Here is a 23463-nt window from a genome sequence, read left to right as displayed (position 1 = left end):
TTCTCATTGATATTTATTTCTTTGTTTGTAGTTATTTAGACAAAAGTACGTAAATATCTTTGGTGACCTAAAAATGTAGCTTTGATTACCTTATCAATCAAGCTTTGGACCAACACATTTACCTGGAGAACTGAATTAATACATATTTGCAATGACACTGCAAATTAAATAAATCCATAATAATCCATATGTATAAATATGAACATCTGCATGTTGAATCAGTTCATTGGTACAAAAATAATAAAACGTGTGCATCTGTAACAATCCATTAAGTACATCGGGGATTCCTTTGACCCTTGAATATTGGCAGGTGATCACACAGACTCCTGTTCAATATCATGATGGTCTGAGGTCACCTTAGATTCCTGCTGTATATTCACTGTGTTCATCCAGAGTTAATCCATGAACTTGCGATTGGGGTTGGCGCCGAACAAATTCACTCGGATCTCAGGCATCATCTGTCAGATGTAAAGTCAGGACATAAATGAATAAACAAAAGGAAAGGGAATTACTGGAGAAAATATGCTGTATTTTGGTATATAATTTTCTTAAAGGCAACTAAGCATCAAATGTGTTCCACAGACTAAAATACACTACCACTCTAGGCAATGTGCAGGTGAAAGCAAACACACGCCACCATGCAGTCATGAGGCTGGTTGTACACATGGCTGTTTAAGTCCGTGCGTCATCATTAGCTTCTTTATATTCACATTTTTTGTCAAAAGTTACCAAAGTTTTTTACCTCACAAAAATTGTCTATATATAAAGGCCTGAGCCTGGGCCTTCCAGATGCTGAATCCTTCTCTTTTTGACCATAACTACCCCAAAATATTTATGGATGTCTTTTGTAATATAAAAACAGAAACATCAAGGAATAAAAATTTGACCCAAAAAAATAAAACGTTGCTCGCAAAATGTTTCAAAATTAGTGACTAACTGTTTCTAGTTGTTTCCCATGAAGCACTTAAAGCTGCTGGTGAGACTAAAGTCTGATTGCAGGAAAATAAAATGGATTAAGTGGAACTCAGAATGACTCAGCTGTAGGAAACAAGAGGTTTTTCTTTAAATGTTTACAGACAACAATCTCCACCACAATCTCCCAGATTGAACTGCTGCACTCCATGGATGAACTTGTGATCAGTCTTTTTCCTGTCTCTCTAACTTTACATAAAAAGTTCAAACCACTTTAGCCTAATACTGAAAAAAACAAAAACATTCCTGTGACGTCTGTCAAAGGCAGGTATTCCGAAAATTAACCATATATAGAAATGACTTGCTTTAGTTAAGGTCTGCTTTGTAAAACATACAATCTAGGCAAATCACTGTTTTCCTACTCTTAAAAAAATACTCAATGAGGTAAGCCCTCATCTAAGTATGCAAACTTGTATGAAAGGTAATAGTCTTTAATGCTCTAAGAGCTCTAATTTCAGCTCCTTTCACTATTTGATCATTCACCACACCGCATAACCCGGTAGCCTGTGCTGCCCTCCACAGGCAAAAGGCAGAATTACAGTTAGATTTACAGAGAATTGCACTCATAAATTGTAATGTGTATTTTAGGTAGAATTTGGCATGGAAGTAACTCTAAAAGCAACTCAACCTGTTGTGCCATAAGTTCTATCCTGCTTTCCAAAGTGTTGGAAACTTTGATCTTCCCATTATCATTATATACTTCAACTCCTCCGCAGCTGTTAAAGAAAAAAACAACAACACATCAACAACCACATCTTTGAAGGTTTCAAATGTTACAGAAATTTAAAGTGTCAATCTCATAATAAAATGTTGATGAAAAGACTATGATATGAAGCTTTTTCTTACATCTCTGATGGAAGAAAACGCTCTTGATCTATTTTCACAACTATGCTGGTTTTCAAGGCCTCTTTGTAGAGAGGGATTACCTTTTCAACGACGGTCTGTTGAAAAAAAGCACATTCAAATGGCACACTATCCACTACCATCAGGATACAACAGCTTTTTGTAATCCCCTGAGCTCTCCTTGATAGCATGTATTAATGATCGCAACACACAATATTGTCATCCAAACCTCACTTGAACCATTTGCACATCTTGCTGTCTGCAGCGAATGGTAACTTTAGGTTCCAGAAGTCGATAGAACCCCTGAAGTGTGATAAGAACAGATTCAGAAAACAAACCCAAAAAAGTAAATACACGTGTTGACTCAGATATATCATCTAGTGTGAGCAGTCAGCGGTTTATACCTGAAGCACCAGGCCCTCAAGCAGACCAGAGTACCTATCGGGGTCCTTGGCGATTTCTGCAAGTCTTGTACGAGCCTCATTCAGCAAATCCTGAGCACAGCAGGTGAAAAGCACAAAAAATTCTGACCCACTTATAAAACAGAGTTCGGAGGAAACAAGTAAAAATGTGTCTGAGGTGGGGTAGTTATTAAGGTGGTGGAATTGACCTAAAATTGCAGAACTGAATTAATGAATATGGCCAATATAAATAAGCACACAAACCCCACTCTTGAATGAAACCCCATCATGTGCATATATCAAATATATTTATTAATGTGAATGTCAGGAACAGCTGCATCAGTAACGAGCCGTGAACTGAATATGTGAATGAGTGTGATACCAGCACTGATCTCTAACCATGATCATGTCATCGCGGGCCTTCAGCACCTTCAGCCTTGCTTGGTTCATCAAGTTAGACATCTGGCTGAAAGAGCGGAAGGAACAGATCAGTTGCACAAATATGGAAAACAGCAGGACAGGAAAACAGCTGTTCTGATGACGAGTCCTAAAAACACAGTCTTCAAGATGCCTTCATCACTATTTTCTAAGAAGCTGCTGCGTTGAGTGTTAAGATCCAGGAAGGAAATGTACAGGTAGTTATACTGGAAGGATGTACTGTACTATAAAGACATCAGACAGTCCAACATGAGCTTTTTTTAAAAAAAAATACTTCAAATATATCATTATCGAAACAATAATTTAAAAATAAAACCTCTTTTCACAGCTCAATATAAGCATTTAAATTATTCAAAAACAACATAAGGAGTCTGAAACCATCAGTGTAGGAAAATAAAGGAACTTGCAGCAAGGAACCAAAACCACTTTCCTCACATTTTCTTATGCTGCTCGATCTGCTTCTCCTTCTTCTCGTAGTACTCCATGATCTTCACTCTTTGGGTCTGCACCAGACGACCTTTCTCAATGTTGAACTCTTCCTCTGCCTGTTAAGTAACGACAAAGGTCAGTCCTGCCAAATTCACCTAAAACAAACCAATTTATTCTTTTGATCAATTTAAAACCTGATGAGGGACCTGACATCAGTCATCCAACTTACTTTCGCTTCAATTTCTTCAACTTTCTCCTTCGCCTCTTGCTCGATGAAGGCCATCATATGCTTGATCTGCCAAAAACACCGAAACTCAATATTTTTCAAGTTCAGTCTTGTCAAAGAGTTCAGCAATTGGAGTTATGTAACAAAAAGAAAAAACAAGTTAACCTTAACGCAACACGGCTTCGATTATTAATGACTGAATTTTAAATAAGAATAATTGCTAAGTGTATTTCAGTCCATTAATACGTAAGGGGGGCTCGTCAGCTGTTAGTTTAACTTCGGGTTGAGTTAGCTACCTGACCCAAAGCTGTAAGTCAGTCACTTTGATAAACGTAGTTTCGATCTTAACAAACTTTACCTGTTTCTGAACGTCAGCATCGGTGAGCGCCATAGTTCTCCTTCGATTCGAGTTCAAGACTGTAAGCAGTTACGTTTTCTGATCTCTCGTCAATCTTGAACAAAAACAAGTTTGCCTCTTCTTTCATTAACGTCGCCTTTTTTTTTTGCAGACACAAATTGGAACGAAACATCCGGTCAATATTTTCAAAATAAAGTTCCCATTTAAAGGGACGTCCTTGAAACTGATAAAGTGCTCTCTGATCCCCCTTTTCTCCAAATTGCTATGGTATAAAAGAGAACAACCCAGTGATCTAAAGTAATTATGAATCCTGGGTTCAAGTACAGGAAAACCCCAGTGAGCTTCCACAACTGGTTTGCGAACTTCCAACCTGTTTAGTGTCAAATTTAATACTATTTTCCGTTCTCGACAAATGTAAGACAAATGTGTTAAATGTCACTTTTGGGGAAAAAATCTTTTGTATCAAGCAAATGAGTTTCACTTATGAGTCCTTTGCACTTCTTTGGATCCTTCGTAATACAATATTTATACAAAGAGAGAAGTACATAGGACCAGCAAAAAGTGCTTTGATTTTACATAGATATTGAGCTACAGACAGCCTCCTAATGCCAGTATACTTCAGATAGTACCTGGCACTGCAAAAGGACACAAAGGGATATTGGTTTAGTAAAACAAATTAGGAAATGCGATATACTGTACCTAACTAAGAAACAAAACTCAAGTTTTAGGTCATGAAAATTGTTATGTTTCTGATTAGTCTTATAGATAAAGGGTGTAGTGCATTAAGTTGTGAACTAGGATTCTTCAAAAAGAAGGAAACAAGAGACAAGCACTCAAAACGTCAGTGGTTCATTTATAAATGATCAATGATTCCACAACAAAAGACACCTTTAAAAGGAAGGTCCATGTGCAGTTTAGTCAGACCACAGATTAAATTAAAAAAAATTTTTTTAAATTTTATGTTGGACTATCTCTTCTTAGTACTGTTGTCTTATCTTTCTATGGTGTGATCCTCACTGCTGTATTGTGTCTTAAATGTCCACCAATGTGGACAATAAAGATTTATTATTATTATTATTATTATTATTATTATTATTATTATTATTATTAACTAAAAACACTACACCATTTCTTATAAGAAAAAAAAAATTCATAATGGTATGAATTTTGCAACCATGAAAGCCGATGTCATTTACGCCATCCAAACAAGCTCAAGAGATTCAGATTGTATCGGGAAAGGCATTTTTTTAAAAAAACCCTCATATTATAAATGAATGGCAACAGACAGACAAGCGAACCTTGTTGCTGCAGTTCAGACACGCAGCTGCTGTAACTGTACAAATAGCGGACTGCTTAAAAATGTTTCCGCTTAAGAATGAGAACCTTATTTTGAAGGTCACAGCAGGAAGTTGTTGTATTCTCCTTAGCTTGTTTAGCATCAGAAGCACACTTGCTAGCGCTACTGCTGCCAGCCAGTGGTGGCCTCTGCTCCCTTCAGCTAGCGTTACTACAGTCGGGGACTGCGTCGCATATTATCTTCAACTTGACGTTTGTCAACACCTGTTTGCCTTTGGACAAGGACGGTAAGAAATAGACTCTATCCAGTGTAACTTAAATTCAATTGCGGTTTGTTTAGTCGAGAGACCACATAAACGTGTGAAATCAAGCTAGCTAATGTTATATCTCCAATGTGCGCTGAGGTGTTCCATTAAACGCTTCTGTTTAAAACGGACTTTCCAGTGTAGCCGACACATTTAGATCAGTGTCAGGTAGTTTTCATGAGTTAGACTAGTCTGGTTGTTAGTTGAACATGATTTTACGCCACGTCGTAGTATTTTACATCCCGTTTTAATGTTAGAAAAAGAATGGTGACACTATTCACTTGAGCCCCTGTGATTGTTATCGTCATAATTTTGTCTGAACTTGGTGACGTTAGCTAGTGTTATTGGCTTTGTGAGGTTTTATTTTGACACTTACAGCCGGAAGTCAATTTGTTTGGCAAACTTGACGTCAATCTCACCTGAGGTCCGCATGGTGTCACCTTCTCTCTTGATGTGTACGGATAAACTAGGATTTCATTTGCTAGCCATGTTGCTCAGGCCAGTTGTTTAATTTTGTACTGCAGTTGAAACAAAATTTGTTTAGGGAAGACTTTTCATCTGCTTTCGTGCACTATGTAAGCTGATGAAGTGGACAATGTGTTCTCATGTATGTGAAAGACATCAGGGGCCTGATTTTCAGTCTGAAGTCATTCAGTCCCAGATGAAACAGAAATAGGGACTGATTTTTTTAAATCATCCCTTTGCCTGATGGACAAGTGAGTACGTCAGTCCACCTGGTAGAAGGGATACAGGGATTTGCGTGTCTGTGATGACATAAAGGGCACTTTGCTTTATGACCAGCACATGTTTGCACTTTCATATGTCATCATACGACTTTTCTAACTGAATTCCTTTAGGTTTTGTTCATGGGATTTTTGCCAGAATTAACCGAACTGCAGGAATAACAATCAACTTAACCTTCTTTGACTGCTCTTCAGGTGAGACGTCCCGTGTTGAGTGGAAGAGCTTATGTTCCTGGGTGTCTGACACAGGTTTGTTCAATGGCTACCTCAGGTTCCACCCCTTCTGCCTCCATCACTGCCACTGTGCCTGAGGACTTCCATTATGAAACCAAGTTCATTGTGCTCAACTACCTGGGAATGCTTCCTGTTAATAGATCACAGACTCAAGGTCGGGAGCAAGCCTTTTCCTGTCATTTATAAACATAATCTGATTGTACTTTCTGTATGAGCGTGAAGTTTGGCGATGAGTTGTCTGTATGTCTTCATGATTGAAGTGAAATTACCTTCATTCTAACACTCTTTTGCATCTCGTTGTGATGTCTGACACATGCCGCAGCAAACCTCATACTTGTGCATTCACAAGGCACAAAAATAGAGTTGTGTCCACACGCAAGCATAGCTGTTACATTCTGGGTGTGTACGCATGCTGCCAACAGTTCACCCTAAAAGTTTGACCTTCTCAAACATTAGTCTAGAAACATTTATGTGGATGTAGTTGTTATAAACAAATATGTTATTTGAGAATCTAAACTGGACCACAGTCCTTCCAGTATAATTTACAATGGCAGCCAAAGACTAGCTTGTCCTTATAGAGTCTGTCATATCATTCTTTTGTTGTGACCTCAGGCTGGTAGCATGCCTGTGCCATACTTATTCACCATGAGACAGACTTGAAAACACACATGTAATGGAATATTTTTTAAGAGTTTTTGACCTACTGTGTGAGCTGAAATCTTTGACATAGTGTGCTAAGAAAGATGGAGGAGGGGGGGGGGGTTTCTGTATTTCCTGTCCATTTTATTGTTGTGTGCATGCTTTGAATAGGTAAAGAATGGCAGACAAGTGGCTGATCCCTGCTTTCCGCTCGACTCTCTCCAATTTCTGACAGTCTGTCATGTGCAATCTCCATAGGATCACTCACATACCAGAGAACCAAAGTAAAAAAGTTTGCCAGCTAGCTGTCTGGCTTAGCTTTAAAACAGCACTGAGCCCTGCAAAAATCAACACTGGTCCTCCGGGTGTTCATGTGTGCGCTGCTCGACACAGAAGAGAGGCTGCCTGTGGGCCTCCCTTCTAGTCCTGCTACAAAAATGTCAGATCTTAATCATGAAAAAACAAATTAAATGAAATAAGTTCAGTCGGTTGTTAAATTGTTGATGAATGTTAGATAGAAGTAATTTGTTTTTCCTTTCTGTTGACTGGAAGTCAGGGTTTAGAGCTAATGGTGGCCACTTTCCTTCTTATTAGAAATAACCAATGTGTGGGAGTGTGTTCAAACATTACTGGACTGCTGGTTATTAACTAGCTGAATATTCTAAACGTTTTTTTTTCTGAATATAACAAGCTCATGTAATTTCCCCCTGGGGATCAATAAAGTATGCCTTCTTCTTCTTCTTCATCCTGAAACAAAAAAAGCCGCCACGTGTCAGTGATTCATCCCAGTTCATTATTCTGTCCACAGTGTAGCTTGAATCTCCTAAATAATTTACCTCAGAGCATGTCATCTGTGCATTGTGCGCACAGATGAACACAAGGGATTCAATGCGTGTTTGTTTCTAACTTGATCCCAGCAACATCGCTGTTGAGAGGAGCAGATATAATGAAATAGCTTGAAATGAATATTACTACAGCTGCACCGCAGTCTGCAGATGTTTCCCCCTCTGAAGGAAGTCAAGAGTCGATGCACATGTGACTCATTTGTTGGGCAAACAGTTTTTATTCACAAAGACCTTCAAGAAAAATATTGAGACCATGTATATCAATTGGTACCGTAAAGTCAATCCAGACAACCCAGTGCTCCCATTATTTTGTATTTTATTGACACTTTATTTTACTGCTAAGATCAAGTGGGCGCAACTTCCAATGATGGCCTGGCAAGAGGCCCCAGCAGAAGAAACATAAATAAAGCAAGAGAAACAAGAAAAAAATAAAACAAACAAAACATATCGAAAAAAATAATACACATGGATCCAAGACAATCAGTGTGGAAGAGAAAATTAAGTTGGAGACAACATAACTTCTAGGATATATGGAGAGAGAGAAGAAGAAAAGTCAACACAACAGTCAACAAGGAATGTTGTTGTTTCTTTGTAAATATGTGGAGTGATGGAGGAACTAAAAGTTTAAGGGGGTTTTGACGGGTGTTCCAGTGTTTTACTGCAGCAAAACAAAAGCTCTGGCCGAGAACAGTGCAGTTTAAGAACAGATGTAGTTATGAAGTCACTGGACTTCAGCTGGTAGTTTTAATATGGGAAAGATGCAAGAAGTCAGAGGTATTGAGGTGTTTTTGCGAGAAGAGTCTTATAAATAGACTGAAACCGATGATGAAGGAGAGAGGAACAGCCCATCAATTTGTACAGATCACAATGATGATTGGAAAAGGGGCACCAGTGGCAACACACATGGTTGAAGGGTGGAGGAATGTGGCATCCAGGTGGGGCAAACTTGGGCTGCGTTCAGACTGGCAGCCAAAATATAATTTTTAGCCCATTCATATTGAAAGAGAATGACTCTTTTGTAACCTGAACAGTAACACACCACATAAAAACAGTGTGCATAGTCAGCCCTAAAAATCTGATATGAAAGGGAATCTGATTGGAATCCGATTTACCTGCAGTCTGAACGCAGCCATAGAGTATGGTCTTCAATCCGTACTGGAGGTTCATCTAGAGATGTCATCATAAGCAAACTAAAGAGTAAAACAAGGCATAAGCAAACAAGCTTTATTGGATAGTTTATTTTCCTGTATTAAATTTGTTGTTCTAGGTTGCACAGCTACACATAATTTATGTATACCTAATTATTAAGTTTCTTTACACATTGGTAATTTATTAACACATCACCTTGATTATTGCAAACATAGATAAAGGTGCAGATGAACATCTGTCTGAATGTCAATCGCAGAATATTCCCTAAAAAATAAATTGATCATGCTCAAAGTGCTTTGCAAAAACTTATTATGGGTTCATAATAATTATGTGGGGGGAAATATGTTTAATTTAAATAGTTTAAATATTAACACATTTATTCACGATTAAGTGAATCGACAGTTTCACTTATTAGGATTCTGGCTGTAGCTTCATTTGTCATGTTTGTACTGTATCTCTGTCAGGAGTTTCCCAGAATGAGAGAGAGAGGATTACAATGATAAAAGAGCAGATAAAGGAAGAGCTGCGACGGCTTGAAGATGAAATCACTGCCTGTAAGTGGGGACACACACACACACACACACGTCCTATGGTTATCATCGTTAAAATATTTGGAATACTAGCGACATTCAGGTCTCAAGTCTCTATATTGGTTCGCATTTTGAAATATCTGACAGGTTTTGCACATTAAAGGACATTACTTCAAAAATAAGGAGAAATCATAAAAAGAAGTATTTTTTTTCTTTACATTGTCCAGAATTCTATGCATCATGTTTGTCATGTGCAATGGAAACCGAAGATAAGCATTTTTCAATGTGAACCATGAAGGGTTTCCTTTGAAAGAGCAATTAGGCATCTTAACGGATTTCAAGCACATGTGCCCCTCAAGGCCAACCTCTGTGCTGATGTGAACCCAGTAAGAACAGTTTGGTTTGAGGCTGGTGAAAATGGACAGGATGTGTTTACTCCACAATAAACTACACTCCCAAGAGATATTTCTCTTTCCTGTGTCCATGTGTTTCCAGCCTTTCCCGCAACGGGCTTCAACCAACAAACATCGGTGGTGTTCAATCCGACCAATCCGGACACCTCTATTGAAGACCACCTTGCTGCAGTGGGAGACAGGGTGGCCAGAGATCTAGACACACGCCTGGCTGAAGCCGTACACATACTCCTCACAGGGTCAGTTCGCAGTGCTTTGACGAATGTTTAAAAGCTGATATTTTTCATGCAGTATGAGGAAAGCGTGTGTGCAAACAGGCTGAGAGTTTACATTCTCTCAGGAACGACAAAGTCAATATTGGTGTACTGCTGCCTTTTTCATTTTTTCCGTTGTGAACTCTTGAACTTAAAAAATGAAGCAGTGAAATGAGGGGAGAAAAGCTGAATTGTGACATTGATTGGAAGCCTTGTATTTATTTCTAAATGTGTTAAATCTAGAAGTACTGTAAAAATGGAATAATTCAAAAATACAAACTGTAATAATAGATGATTTAAAACAGATGGGCAGTAAACAGTGTTGTACATCATCAGGCATACAAGCAGAGGGGTGCACACTATCCACTTGATTTTATTGCCTGCTGCACACATGAACTGTATCCTGTTTTTTTTAATACAATATTCTTTGAAAGTTAACAAAGAGTTGGAAAGAAAGTCACACAAGGTTCAGTGTCAATGTAGAATCATGTGCTAGATACGATCTCCTTCACTGTATTTGTCTCTGGTAGCACACAGAAGTTATAAACAAAAGCAAACTGTTATACGTAGATTTAAAGAATCTAAGCAAGTTGAGCATAAAATGAGTTTCACGTGACTAAAACACACAATCTGAGGGTGCTATGGTGAAGCTGCTCTGTGGCCAACAGATAATACTGGTTGTGCTGGACAGCCTCCAGCGATGACTGTGTGCAACTGAGTTGAACATGGCTGTAGAAGATTATTCATACTTCAGCAGCCACACCACACAGTATACATCAGATTTATGGACACTTTGTCTTAACAGTAATAAACAAATTTACAGATTAAATCGGGTAACATGAGAAAATTCATGTCAGGTGTGTGAATCCGACTGCAGGGAAAGGTTTGGAGGATATAAAGAGAAATATTGAGGAAATAAAGATGAATGAACTAAACAGTTTCTATTCATGATGAATCTGAACATACTATATTTAATGTTTAAAGCCTTTGGTAGTACATCGTGTGTGTTCTTTTTCAGCTCTTTTCAGTTTAAGAAAAATCCTATTGTGAGTCACTGTATGATGTCCTCTTATAATTCCTGTTACTCTTTCACATGTCCTTAACAGCTATAAGTACACCCCATGTTAACCACATATGTCTGTTTCAGGCCTCTGGACTACCAGAGATTCAGACACACAACAGTGGATCTCTCAGCACACACACAGGGAGGCTGGAGTAAGGTGTGTTTGTTTTTGTTTTATATACTTACTTTGAGGCCTGATTAAAAAAATGACAGCCTGCTCAGGACAAGGAAATGTTACATCTGCCCTGTACTGTTTCTCCCAGGTGTTGGTACCTTTGGTGCTTCTCCAGGCATTGCAAAGTGAGGGCCAGCCCCTCTCTACTCTCCTACACCTGGGGGTGCGCTTCCTGGAGGAGGATGAAGCTAGCTACATCCTCCAGCAAGGCGGATGGGTGAGTTTCTAAGCACATGGTGGCAAAGAATATGATATGCATTTTGTGCTGTTGAATTTTCAAATTAAAGCAATTTTTTGTGGTAGTCTTAATTACAGCTTCAGGATTTAGCAGAGTAAATTCTGAAGATAAGTGAAAATCAATTGTGATCGATCTGTAACATTGTTATTATTATTATTACTATTATTAAATCCACATCATATTTTGATGTACTGTTTATCTAATGAGAAGGTTAATGTGTGTTTTCTTTGTCCAAGCATGATCCACGATGCTAGAAGCATCGAAGCACTATTGTCATTAAAGCACACTTTATTGTCCACACAAACGGGGAAATTATCTTTACACTCCTTTACACATGCATATATACAGTGTATGTGTTATAGTAGCACACACACAAACACTGTATACAGGCCACTGTTAACACAGCACACTAGGGGCCTGCTGGCATGCAATTAATCACACATGATTTGGTACTGGGGGAGGCGGAGTGATGGGTCGCGACTTCAGGGTGCGCCCCAATGACCAGCTTGTGGGGGGGGGGGCTTGCTCAAGGGTGCCTCGGCCCCACTGTCAGCTCACACTCCAAAGATGTCCGGCGGGAGCGGGATTCGAACCACCGATGGGCGATGTCTGGTCTTAAGACGTTTGCTCTACCGCTGAGCCACTGCCCTGTCATTGCTTGTATCCTGAAGTGGTAAAAACAGTAGACTCAGATGATGATCCGATTCCGGATAAGTGGTGGAAGGTGGATGGATGGATGGATCATTTAGAAGGGTTTGGGGCTTTTTTACAAGGTTGGAACAGGTTAAAATGACTTAAGGTGGCTCAGTCACAGAACGGATTAAACTCATATCTCGAAGTACTACTGTATTGAAAACTACAATAAAAGTACACATGCATGAAATGAGAACATTAATAGGAATTAAAATAATTTTGAAAAGAGATTACAGAATAATTGTTAATTTTGTTGGTGAGGTCATCTACGCAACATTTGATCGAAGTCTTCATAGTTTTTTGAGGTATTTTTCTCAGACAATCATAACGTAAAAAACAAAGAATAGAGTACAGAATAAAAATGACGGTAATTTACCTTTTAACTGCTGTTCCCATTTTTTTCTATGACCTCTTTGTATGGACAAAAAACTCTTTTCTTCGTCTTTTTCTTTTCTCCGTCACTTTCTCGGTGTCCATAGTGAATACTCAAAAAGTTAATGCAGTATATTTACGTAAAACTATCAGAACACCTCACAGGTCGAGAGCCGAATGTCGAGAACACTGCATAAACACCGATCTGGCTCCACACAGAGGTGGAGTGGCATCCCTCTTATCCAATGGGATGCCAGGAAGATACTAGGTAATAGACAATGGCAGAGCAGCTATGAGAATGTTGCGTTCAGGAACCTGTGGGAGATTCGATTATCAGCTGATCCTGTGTTTTTACATTACGTAAGTCGAAATTTCTTTCGTAAGTAGAGGCAATATTTTCCTGCTGAGAAATTTAAGTAGAAAATTCTGTAAGTAGAGACATTCGTAAGTAGAGGTATCACTGTATATTTATAGTTATTCATATAATTAAAGGCAGTAAAGTACTAAAAAACTACAGAGGTACAGAGGTGGTTTGTGTGTTGAAGATTGGATGTAGTGCATAACAACAACAGACCTTAAAATAACCAGATGAGGGCATCAGTTTGCTTCCAGTGCAGATGTTTCCTCTCAGTAGCAGCAACAACCAAATCTCTGTACACCCGCTTAGAATGGACGTCAATGCATCTGGGTATAAATACCAGTGACATCATTTCTATATTGTATTCATTCATTTTCTACCGCTTCATCCGCCGTAGCGGGTCACGGGGAGCTGGAACCTAACTCAGCTGACATAGGGAGTGAGGCAGGGGACACTCCGGGCACGACGCCAGTGCACTGCGGAGCCACACAAAGATGGACAACCACTCACACATACACTCACTCCTACGGGCAATTTGGGACCGGCCAATCAACCTGAAGCACATGTTTTTGGAGGTGGGAGGAAGCCGGAGAACCGGAGAGAACCCACGCAGACACGGGGAGAACATGCAAACTCCGCACAGAGCGGGACTCGAACCCGGACCCACCATGTTGTGAGGCGACAGCGCTACCCACTGCGCCACCATGCCACCCTCTATATTGAATTGTTAATTTAAAACATTTATGGTTGTTTAAAATTTTACATCCATCTTTGGATGAAACTCATTCATAGTATAGTTTAAACCAGGTGTCATGATCCTCACAAAGGACATGCTCTTCTCCATATCAAACAAAGTTTCGATATTAATGTCTTTATCAAGCTATATGAGCTTGAACCAAATCTAAAATACAGTAGAAATCCATGGCACTGACTAGAGGATGCTCAGAGTATGGTAAAGTGTTCATTGCAAACATGACAAAAAGTCAAGTCTTTATTTCAACAAAAAAACTTTAAATTTGTCAGGAGGTAAAAATGAGTTTGTCACTATTTCCCTCAGTGCTGTAACAAATGGAACGCTACTCCATAGATGGCCCTATTTGAATAAGGTCATGTTGATGAAGGGTCACATGACTTGTTAACCACCACTCACCGCTTTTCCGTAGCCATGATGCTCTTCCTGGTTTAATGCAATATGGCATGTCCGAACAAAGATGCATAAGTACTCTGGGTTACATCACAGGGAATGAACGGCTGGTGCTGGGTCAGGATCAGTGATGGAAAGGGAGGGAATATGAAAGAGGGAGGAGTGAGAGATGAGGGAGGGCATGAAAGAAAGAGAGCAAAGTGAAATCACCATTAGTTTGAAAGCTGCGTGTAAGCACAGTCGCTTCAAACGACTATAGTCTATTCTGCAATTAGAGGTTTGTCTGGTCAACGGTGAGCTGAACGACACACTGAGGTAAAGATGTTTTACTTGTCACGTTAGAGCATCCAGGGCGTTAACTCATTGGTCTGAATACGTGAATGCAAATGTGTGATTGTGCAGCAGTAGCAAGCTCTTAATGGAGGAAAAGGTCAATGCTTCCAGGTGCCGCCATGTTTCTGTGTAAATACAATATCCACTTGAGTTTTGTTATTGCATAATTATATCCCTGAGTTAGGAATGCACAACAAAGAGAATATAGAAATTCCAATTGCCTCAGAATGACAAACAGATAATAGAAAGAGTAAATGTTTTTTTTAATTATATTTGTCTCTTAAGTTTGATTATTCCACATTTTTTCTTTTTTTTGTGTGGTTGTTTTTCTTGAAACGACAAAAGAAGTGTTAAATTTACAGATAAAGATTGAAATCATCGCATAGTGTGACTGCAGTGTAAGCAAAGCATTGCATTTTATGTAGCTCTTACACTGCCATTGTTGCTTACATCAGAATACAATAAGGATTATTATGACCCTAATGTGGTGCACACTTCATTTGGCAGGAACAAAAAGCAGCAGAACAAAATACAGCCATGGAACAGGGGGGTGGGAGTGAATGACCAGTTTGAATGAACAGCATCTACTTTGAAAGCATTAGTAGTACATGTCTAAAATAAGACATATATTACAGAACTAAATAGCAAAATTTATGCTGAGACAGAATGATATTTATTTGAAGACCTTTACATAATTCAACCTCTCTGGATTATGTGAAATTGTTTGTTCACAGGCTTTCCCCCATCTGTCCGTTTGGATTATGGTGTGATATTGTCGGTCAGACGGTTGTCCTTCAGTAAAAAAAAACAAAACTGCTGCACTAGAACTGAGTGTGCACAACGGTCACTTCATATTACAGACTTTGTGAGTGTGATGTCATTGCACCTGTCCTCGGTACAAAGAGGTAATGAAGAAATGCGTTGTTTTACTCTCACATATTTGGTAGTAAAATGATTATCGAAACTGCAACAAACGATGGACAGACAGACTTTATTGGTCCCTGGTTAAATTCAATGTCATAAAAGTAATAAATCAGATTCTTTAGGCCCTCAACTTTACTGACTGTTGCTGCTGCTTTGAAACAACTACCACTATGTTGCAGTGGTGATATTTTTTAAAACATGCAGCATGCTGCGCACTGTCATGCTTGTCCCGTGCGTTATATAAGCACCATCTCTCCATGGCCAGGATGAAGTATGTCCATTAGTGTTCTGCTGCACTGACATGAGATCAGAGGAGACCGGTTCTGAAGCTGCACGCAAACAGCAGACTGGTTTAAAGTGGAGTTTGCCCGTGGCACTCCCAAATTGTCAGATTCCATTAACGCATTCGTCCCTTGTCTGAGCCTCTGAATGAAACCTACTGAAAATCAACATGATCTGAATTTAGTTACGTTATTTATACACACCAAATCTGACTTTGCTCTTGCATCACTGATTAAGAAGTTGTTTTTGGAAGATAATCATTTAATAAATTTTTATTATTTTAATCAGCATTAGTTTAATAGTCAGCAGGATAGCACAGACACGACTGAACCATACTCAGACATGGATAAGTGCAGACCGGGGGCCAAATGTGGCCCGCCACATTATTTTAGGTGGCCCACGAGAGCATAAAAGGTCAGTGTCTAAAACTATAGGTCAAAAGTATGCTTTGAGTAAAAGTACACACAGCAGTAATTAAGACCATTTTAACATTGACAAAAACGTTTTGAACAAAGCCAATGTCCTAACTTGTGTTTGATGTTCCATCCGTCCATCCATTTTCAACCGCCTTATCTGCTGTGGCGGGTTGCGGATAGCTGGAGCCTATCCCAGCTGACTGAGGGCGTGAGGCGGGGGAAACTCTGGGCGTAACGCCAGTGCACAACGGAGCCACAAATAGACAAACACACACACACACACTCCTACGGTCACATTGGGACTGGTCAATGAACCTGAAGCGCATGTTTTTGGAGGTGGGAGGAAGTGATGATTTTTGTTTATTCACTTAAATAGTTTGATCTTTGATTGATTGAGTTCTGTGGGTTTCATAACCTGAGAGATTAAAATGATTTATCTTAGACCTGAGAAACAAGCAAACATTTTTTTTCTGTGCAACTGCAATGTTTGTAACTTGAATATTTATTTAACATTAAGGAGTAGTTACATTTATTTTACACTACATTGAGTTACATTAGTTACATTTATAAGTTACATCTGGACCTTTGAGGACAGCCATTATACTCATGTGGCCCTCTGTGGAAATGAGTTTGACACCCCTGGTCTAGACCATGATGTGGGTACAGAGAATCTTTTCCAGCCTCGGGTGAAGGTATAGGATTAAGCTGAGGGGTTTCTAGTTCAACAAGGAAACCTGAAGTGAGTAATTCTCATTTTATATATACTGTATATGCAAAATGAAATATGAGCAGTCCCTGCAAGCATAGCCGTTCTGGTGATTTTTGACTGTTATCCTAATCACTTTTTTCATTTCATTGTCCGATGCTGACGAGCAGTCAATCAGTCCTTTTTGATTCCTGAGTCTCACTTCACTCACTCAGCTGCTGTGTGACCTCTCACAGCGCTTGTATGTTAAGAACAGTGATTACATAATTCGTATAAATGTCAGGCGTTTTATTGCAGTACATTGATAAAATCTGATTAAAAAATTGTCTCTGTTTGATATTATGAATCAAAAACGATTAAACAAATGTTTCTCGTTGGGTTTTTTCTCATTTTAATGATGTGTAATGTGCAGTCCCAGACCTTTTGTTTGGATTTGAACGTGAAGCTTGTTGTCAGTATGTGGCAGTCATATAGCAAAGTATTACCTACGTGTAACCAGCCCCAGAATGTGGCAGCTATTGTTGTTTCCAAAAATGTGTGTGTTGTGAGAAATATTTGGGGCAGAGTGTGTTACTCTGCCTCTGATGTCGGGGAGATCCATTGTATGAAATGTTTGACATCAGAGCGGTGGAAGGTTGTGTGAGAAGGAATGACAGGATTCTTAGGCTTGCACGCACATGGCTTTACAGCAGGAGTGTGATTTTCTTTTTCTTTTCTTTTTTTGTAAGTCAGGGATTGTCTTCAGGCGAAGGAGAGTGGAAAACTGTTGAACATATTTGACTGCTGAGGACTTGAAAAGTTAGTGCGTTTTACAGCATCAGTGTTGTTGGAGGACGACAGACGAAACAAAAAATATGGAGCAGATTCAGGTGGGATTTTCTCCTCAGGTCTTTGTTTTTAATTCTCTTACATTACTGATGCAATGGTCTTGGAACGAACTGTTTATCCAACAGTTTTGTTGGACAATGCTCAAAGATTGTTTCAATTTAAAACAAAAAAAATGTTGCATAGAGACTGTTCTGCTAGATAGTTAAACTTTAAAAAAGAAATAGGTCATTAGCTGGTGGTCACATTCAAACCCTGAAACTAAAGTGAGGACATGCAGTTCTTGGGTGGATAATTCTCTCTTGATCCAATGTACTTTTTGAGGTTATATTTCAGTTGAGGTATGTGAAAGCCAGATAGAAAGACAAAAAAACAGAAGGATTGATTAGCATTTATCTTGAATACCATGACAACCCTGTCCTCTGTCCAGCCAGAGGGAGCCTGAAGTCGGAGTTTGTGGGTCTGGTGAAACAGTCTTCCTCTCACATGCAAATCTACTTAAGGAGAAAGCAAATGTTAGATAACGATGAAATGCTGTTACATTTAATCTCTTCCCAGCCTGGCAGGATGAAGCTGTCATGGGAGTGTCCTTGTATGGGAGAAAAAATACCCTACACAGCTTGATCATGTCATTTAAATATTACATTATGTAGCTCAGTTAATAGTTTTACATATTGTGTGCTGATGGACCAAATGCAAATTGGTCATCTTATTTTTATAAAAACACCAACATGTATTTTCATTCACTCAAATGAGACCTTGTGTGTTTTCTGACTGGTGGTCAGCCTTGCTCAGGTAGAAGCAAACCACATAGAGGGGAAAAATGCTTCTCGAGACTGACGCTGGGAACAATTAAGGGAACACTGTCTTCCAGCAGTTGACAGACAAAACTACCCATGAGTCATTGTGCTTGGCGTTTACAAAGAACTTTACATATACAGTACTCATGTTGTCAGTGTATTATTGATATTGATGTGAGCTGGTTATGTTTTATGTATAGTATTTTGTATTTCTATCTTTTATTATTTCTTGAATAGTTATAGTTCAGGTGTGTGTTGTTGCTATACAGTACTGTGGAATATTTTGTTGGTTTTTTAAAGTGTGCAAGTGGTGACAACAGGTTACTGGAAGGCTGGCATTTTTAAGAGTCATCTTACTGTACATGAAGGCAAATATTATTTGGAATGATGATGTATATCTAAAAAATAAGTTACATTTTCATAGAAAAGGTTTTGTATATAACTTGATATACTGTATAATCATTTCACTTCAGTTGTACAAAATTCCCTTGTAACAGGCATCTGAGGTGTTTAAACTGAGATTGCAGAGTAGAAGTGACATCTGTGTTTGTGTGGTTGCAGAAGGGAGACAGGTTCTGTCAGCGAACACACACACACACACACACACACACACACACACACACACACACACATATAAGTGTCTGCAGGACACACCTATGTGACGTGCAGAGAAGTATGACTGAGAAACCCTTCCAGATTGATTTGTTAGCAGAACAGATGTCAATGGGATGGTATGGGGGAGTGTGCCAGTATCGGTTTTATTGAATATAGTCAACTAGAATGCCATCGGTTAGTGAATAAACATCGTATGAATTTGTTTATGGCTGGTATCTACAGAGACAAATTCCACTGCTGTACAGGCTCTGCTGTTCAACTATCGTTAGCAAGGAAAACTGTAAAACAATTAACAAAGCTTTAGAAATCTTCATGTTTTATAAATGTTGACTAGACAGCACCCTTTTTTTGTTGTTGCAAGTAGACAAATGTGTCTTTATTCAGTTATAGGTAATTGGAAAATGATTTAGTAAAAAGCTGGTAAAGACTGCAGACATTTTGCGAGAAATTTAACATCATCATGATATCAGGTGTTACATACATAAAACATTTTATTTGTGTTTGATTTTGACAGATTATTTTTATACAATTCAACATTATTTATTCCCTGTAATTTCTCCCTTATGTAATATGTGTGTGTGTGTGTGTGTGTGTGTGTGTGTATATATATATACACAGTATATATATACACACACACACACACACACACACAGTATGAAAAAAAAATTTGTTTCAGCTGAAAATGTTTTCTGCTGCCATCCCTGAATCTTCACATCTTCTAATCCTTTCAACACACATGCCCTCCAGACACGAAGCACGTCAGTATGCATCTTGTTCATTGTGCTCAGGGGAACAGTCAATGGCCTATTTTTCAGCCACATGCTGTTTATCCTGCTTCATATCATGAAGGAATATAAACTGATATTGCCATTGTAGTCACTCATGGTTATTTAGGTTTATTTTTTAACTACATAAACCTTTATTTAAATGTTCATATCTACATGATTATAGCTTGATATCATCTGTTACATAATCGGAGAGCTTTGCAGATGACCTTATTGGTAGATGGTTGGTAGTTGTATCCCACTAGGTGGCAGACAAGGCTTGTGTACTGTAGTGTAAAGACGGGTAGTGTGGGATCGATAATGTTGACCATGTAGGATAAAGAGCAATAAAGGTCACATTACATCTTAAAATACAAAACTCCCCTCACCCTTGTTATTGAACTCTTTTCTTGTCCTACTTTACCCCATTTTACTTTGCATAATTTTTTTTTACTGTATATTCAAGATTTGTGAGCAGGAAGCAACCACATATTTTCAAGCTTTGTAAAAATATAGGATAGAAAACCTCCCAATTTAGAGTGACAATAATATATAAACTACCATGTTGTTCACTTCCTTTTTCCCACCTGAATTTTTTTTCAAAACTTTTTTGTTTACTGAAAAAGAAACTTTTTCCACAAGGTTATTTCCACAGCTAAAACTAAACACTCCCCATCACAGTCTGTCACTCTTGAGTGCAAGGGAGTACGACCAATTCTTATCTGTTTTCTCTGTTCATGTATTGCCATTTTCAGAAATGTGTGCAGTTTTCTAATACACAGCCCACTTTTATAAGATGATCTTTGTAATTGTAACTACTTAATTTTACTTCTCAGACCTCATTACTCACTTTTTACATTATACTCATAAATCTTTCTCTGTGTGCCATAGAGTGAAATACTCAGCCTTGAGTCAGAAGAAGACCGATGTGTAACCATTGCTGAAGACAGTAACGACATTTACATCCTATCTGGAGAACAACATCCTGACCGGTTCAGCCCCCCTTCCTCACTTCTCTGCACTGGAGACAACAGCAGTGAGCAGAGCTCCTGGCAGACGGAAAGCTTACCTGTGTCTCTTGCCGGCCACGAGTCTTGGGCACAGGTTGGAGTGATGGACCGCGAGGATGTCAAGAGCCTGGACAGCAATGAGGGCGTTGCCTTGGCTGAGGAGCGCAGTGAGAACAACTCTTCAAACTCGGACATTGTCCATGTCGAGCGTGAGGAGGCCGAGCTGCTCGAAGAAGGTGGTGAAGTCGGGGTGATAGAGGAAAGCATGATGAGCGTTTTGGGCACAGAGAGTGAGCTGGCCGAGCTCAGGGAAGAGTTTAGGGACCTGACTCCTCCAGTGTCAGGTGAGGCAGACTCCATGACCCCAGCCTCCCTGCTCTCATTAGAGGAGCCCATTATTTTAGAGACGCCTGCAGTCCCATCAGCAGAGCTTTCTCTCATCTCATCAGAACCAGAGTTTCTTCTTCCAGTCCCAGAAGTATCTGATCCCCCTTCTTCTGATCCAGAACCTGAAACACCTTTACCTGTTCCTGCACTCAAACCAGAGCCTGAGCCAGCACCAGCGACTGACCCTGCCCCAGTGCCTCCTGAAATGACACCCCCATCACTTGCCAAGGAAGCCCTGGCAGCACCAGCAGAGCCAGAAGACACCTCACAACCAGCTCCTGCATCAGAACAGGAGCCAGAACCCATTGCAGTGCCTCCCCAGCCAGAAACAGAGACTGTGGCAGCAGTGGAGCCCCTACTAGCTGGACCCCCTGTTCCAGAGGCTCCTGTAGAATCCCAAGGAGAGGAGCCACCGGTGCAGCAGGAACCAGCAGTGGAGCTGCCAGTGTTGCTTTATGGAGGTGCTGCACTTGTGGTCCTTGCTGCTGTAATGGCATACAGTGTCATCAGCTACAGGAGGAAATAGAAGAGGATCTTTGTCAGGGAAAGTGAAAAACATACACCATTAAGGTAGAAATAGATGTGCTAGTAGACACAAGTTGAGACTGTCCTTACAAATTGTATTGGATTTATAAGAGGTTGTACAGCCCCCCGTCCAAAAAAAAAAAGGCAATGTGTTGAGCAAACTCTAGCAAACAAGTATCACCTCCTCCCCATCTTTACCTGGTCCTGCCTGCTTCACTGTAGCTAAGAGGGAACATAATGCACTCCACTGCTCTTCTTGATTTTAATGTTATTCCTCTCTTAATCCATTTTGAGCAGTTTTTGTTTTTGGATAAAATTCATATGAATACAACATGAATTTGTCAGTTTGACTATTTTGTGTTTTTATCATTTTCCTGCAATTTCATAAAAAAATCTCTTAGCTAAAGCGAACACCAGACCTTCTGTTGCTGTGTCACTAAAAGCTGTACAGCTTTTATATTTTCCTCCTGACAGTTGGTCTTATGCTTTCTGTGACAAAACAAACCAAATGTATGGAAATGAAACTAGTGGTTTGATTTTTGTGTCAATTTGAAACTACCTTGATGCTTAATGAGCATATTCACTAAGATTTATTTTGTCTTTCCATCTTGCACAAGGGATTTGTATGACTTTACACGTAGTGTGTTTTAGTTTTTTCTGTATTAAACCATTAAAGAATGGATGAAAGTCTTTACATGTGTCATTAGATACAGAACCACAGAAACTTTGGAAATAATACTTCAATCACGCATACATAACATTCAAGGTCCTTTGCTGTTCTGCAGCCATTGAGTATGCAAATCTGACTACACTGTGAAGTTCAAAAAACATTTAAATACAAGTAATCAAGTAATAATTCTTGTCACAACTGATGTTCTTGTTTTAGTCATTCAGTAAAAAGTGACATACATGTCTTTAAGTTGTAATATCAGCTACAGTTTATGTTTACCCAAGTTAGCAGTACTCCAGATAAGGCAAGTCTCAGGAATGTAATTTCAGATTACCGTAATTCAGTCATCACTTTAAAATAACATTTAGAGAATGATTTCACTTGGACAACTGCTCTCCTTCAGTCTACAGATACATATCCTGCTTCAGTACATTTCCTGTTTTTTCTTCAGTACTCAGCGGTTTACCCTTTTCTATGATAGCTCCACTACTTACCATCTTATTCTAGTTTTTCAGGGGCGTAGCTGGCAAGAGCAGTTGTCCAGTAAGGATTTCAAATCTGTATTCTCCCTTAGCTCATATGTGATTATAGTTATTGTCTCAATTTGATAAGTTCTGGTTGTCTAATTCTGTATAGAATCACCCATCCTATTGCACAGCTATGAAATGACCTGTTTGCAGGTGTCCTGGTTGTCGTATTCAATATAAATTTGAAATAATTTACCCTTGGGAAACACTGGAATGGTGGTTATAAAGGTGTCAGATGTTTTTGCCCTATGCTGCTGCCTCTCATGTTCTGTTTGAGAATTCTGGGATATTACAAGTGATTACATCACTTGTATTTCATGAATGGCTTTTAAAACATGGTAATATGAACTACTGAATGGGATACACCATGGGATACTGAAATGTTTCCATGTACATCAATGAGTGTAACAAATGGTAATACTGTACTATGCCTGCTTCCAGAAGGAATCCTGAAAGTGCAGCAAATTGATTAGTAAAAAGTCTAGAACATTTCACCTGAAGTTTCATTACCTTGTTCAAGATGAGAATAAAATCATCCAACTACTTTCAGAATCTTTTCTG

At 39.2% G+C, this 23463-nt stretch overlaps 2 protein-coding genes across 2 annotated transcripts; one reads left to right on the top strand and one right to left on the bottom strand.

The window, feature by feature from the left end:
* Positions 1 to 42: 42 nt before the first annotated feature.
* Positions 43 to 3810, bottom strand: atp6v1e1a (ATPase H+ transporting V1 subunit E1a). The gene is made up of 9 exons (XM_068312577.1): positions 3668 to 3810; positions 3313 to 3378; positions 3090 to 3199; positions 2616 to 2682; positions 2220 to 2309; positions 2050 to 2118; positions 1819 to 1913; positions 1601 to 1688; positions 43 to 458 (listed from the first exon to the last, which is right to left on the bottom strand). Exons 1-9 carry the CDS (start codon positions 3698 to 3700, stop codon positions 396 to 398), a joined length of 681 nt encoding a protein of 226 aa, XP_068168678.1. The 5' UTR covers positions 3701 to 3810; the 3' UTR covers positions 43 to 395.
* Positions 3811 to 5116: 1306 nt separating this feature from the next.
* bcl2l13 (BCL2 like 13) lies at positions 5117 to 23454 on the top strand. Its single transcript, XM_068313115.1, has 7 exons — positions 5117 to 5250; positions 6207 to 6399; positions 9343 to 9432; positions 9904 to 10060; positions 11223 to 11295; positions 11402 to 11530; positions 20675 to 23454. The coding sequence occupies exons 2-7, from the start codon at positions 6270 to 6272 to the stop codon at positions 21704 to 21706; spliced, it is 1611 nt and encodes a 536-aa protein (XP_068169216.1). The 5' UTR covers positions 5117 to 5250; positions 6207 to 6269; the 3' UTR covers positions 21707 to 23454.
* Positions 23455 to 23463: the final 9 nt, after the last annotated feature.

This window comes from Antennarius striatus, chromosome 4 (genome assembly GCF_040054535.1).
Source record: "Antennarius striatus isolate MH-2024 chromosome 4, ASM4005453v1, whole genome shotgun sequence".
NCBI lineage: Eukaryota > Metazoa > Chordata > Actinopteri > Lophiiformes > Antennariidae > Antennarius > Antennarius striatus.
Note: the sequence above shows the minus strand (reverse complement) of the source record. Positions and strands in the feature narration are given on the sequence as shown.